This window comes from Aplysia californica, unplaced genomic scaffold, assembly GCF_000002075.1.
Source record: "Aplysia californica isolate F4 #8 unplaced genomic scaffold, AplCal3.0 scaffold00166, whole genome shotgun sequence".
Lineage (NCBI taxonomy): Eukaryota > Metazoa > Mollusca > Gastropoda > Aplysiida > Aplysiidae > Aplysia > Aplysia californica.
In genome coordinates, this window is record NW_004797436.1 from 39,011 (window position 1) to 40,286 (window position 1,276).

General features: G+C 37.7%; 1 protein-coding gene across 1 annotated transcript in view; it reads left to right on the forward strand.

Annotated features, from left to right (window-relative positions):
* LOC101849458 (neprilysin-like) overlaps positions 1-1,276 on the forward strand; it is a 39,105-nt gene that overhangs the window by 29,972 nt on the left and 7,857 nt on the right. Inside the window, exon 19 of the mRNA XM_013082260.2 lies at positions 962-1,065. Coding sequence (XP_012937714.1) covers positions 962-1,065 — 104 coding nt within the window. The remainder of the gene's footprint in view (positions 1-961; positions 1,066-1,276) is intronic.

Consider the following 1,276-nt stretch of genomic DNA (forward strand, 5'->3'; position numbering starts at 1 on the left):
GTGGGGGTGGAGGGGGAATATAGTTTGTTTGATAATAAACATGCATCCTTTGTGGTCTTCGTATTTCTTGCAGCACAAGGCTGCCCATTGTATTATATTAAAGATAGATTATAATTTATTTCATGTGCACGAACAATTTAAGTGAAATTTTACGTATAGATCTAAAGCATGGGCACATAGATTGACTAGTGGTGAAGTAAATAGTAGGGAGGCGTGGTGACAATATGAGTTACTTCTCGCAATCCAAAAATGGAGATATAAGCCAAAAATCGACAAGAGGGTCAAATTTGTAGAATTTCTATTGATGCCATATTCTTTAACTATAACTGTAACATGCCTTTTATCTTTCCACACTTATAAATTGTGAGGCAGCGTGGTGGAATCAGGCTCTCGTCAAAATAATCAAAAATCCACACAAAAATTTGATCAAAATTCACAAACCTTCGGAAAAATGCAAGTTTCGTCACTTCCGAAGGTTTGTGAATTTTGATCAAATTTTTGTTTAATTGGCTCAACACTTTTCATGCCCATTAAAGAACTAATTTCTGTGTGGATTTTTGCAAAAAATGTTGATTAAAGCCCCAAAAAGGTAAATTTCCATTTACCATGGACTCTTAAGCTAAGGAAATAACTAATCTTTGGGGGCCATTTTCTCACTAATTTTACATCTGAAAACAGGTGACCCCCACCTCCTTCTTTCGCTAATATCTCGAGAAAGATGATACCTATAGCTCTACTTGTCCAAAAATTGACGAGAGCCTGATTCCAGCACGCTGCCTTGTAAAAACTTCACCTATAAGCATTATGTATAGATCAATTTCCATCAGGCTTGAATCCAAGAAGTAACTCGCTGTGGTTTGCTGAAGAACGTGATTTGCTATTAAACTCTTAACTAAGCTGTGTAGTATTCTCCTTGACAGATAACACACATTTATACCATATTCTTGTTTTTTGTCTCCAGTATACTTTTACAAATAACCAATACTTTGAAAACATCGTAAGAATCAAGATGGAGAGCTATGCCAGTGCAAAGCGTAAACTAAGAGATGCAGTTGATAAAAGCATGTAAGTGGTGATTCTTCTCTTGCGTCTGTCTCTTTGTCTTTCGTGCATGTTGAGTGAGTCAGTGTGCTACTGTATCCTCCTCTCACTTTTCTTCGTCTGTCTGTCTGTCTGTCTGTCTGTCTGTCTGTCTGTCTGTCTATCTGTCTCTGTGGGTCTCTCTTTTGTTCGTCTTCTTGTGCCCCTATACACATGTGTGGTGCTTGCGTATGCG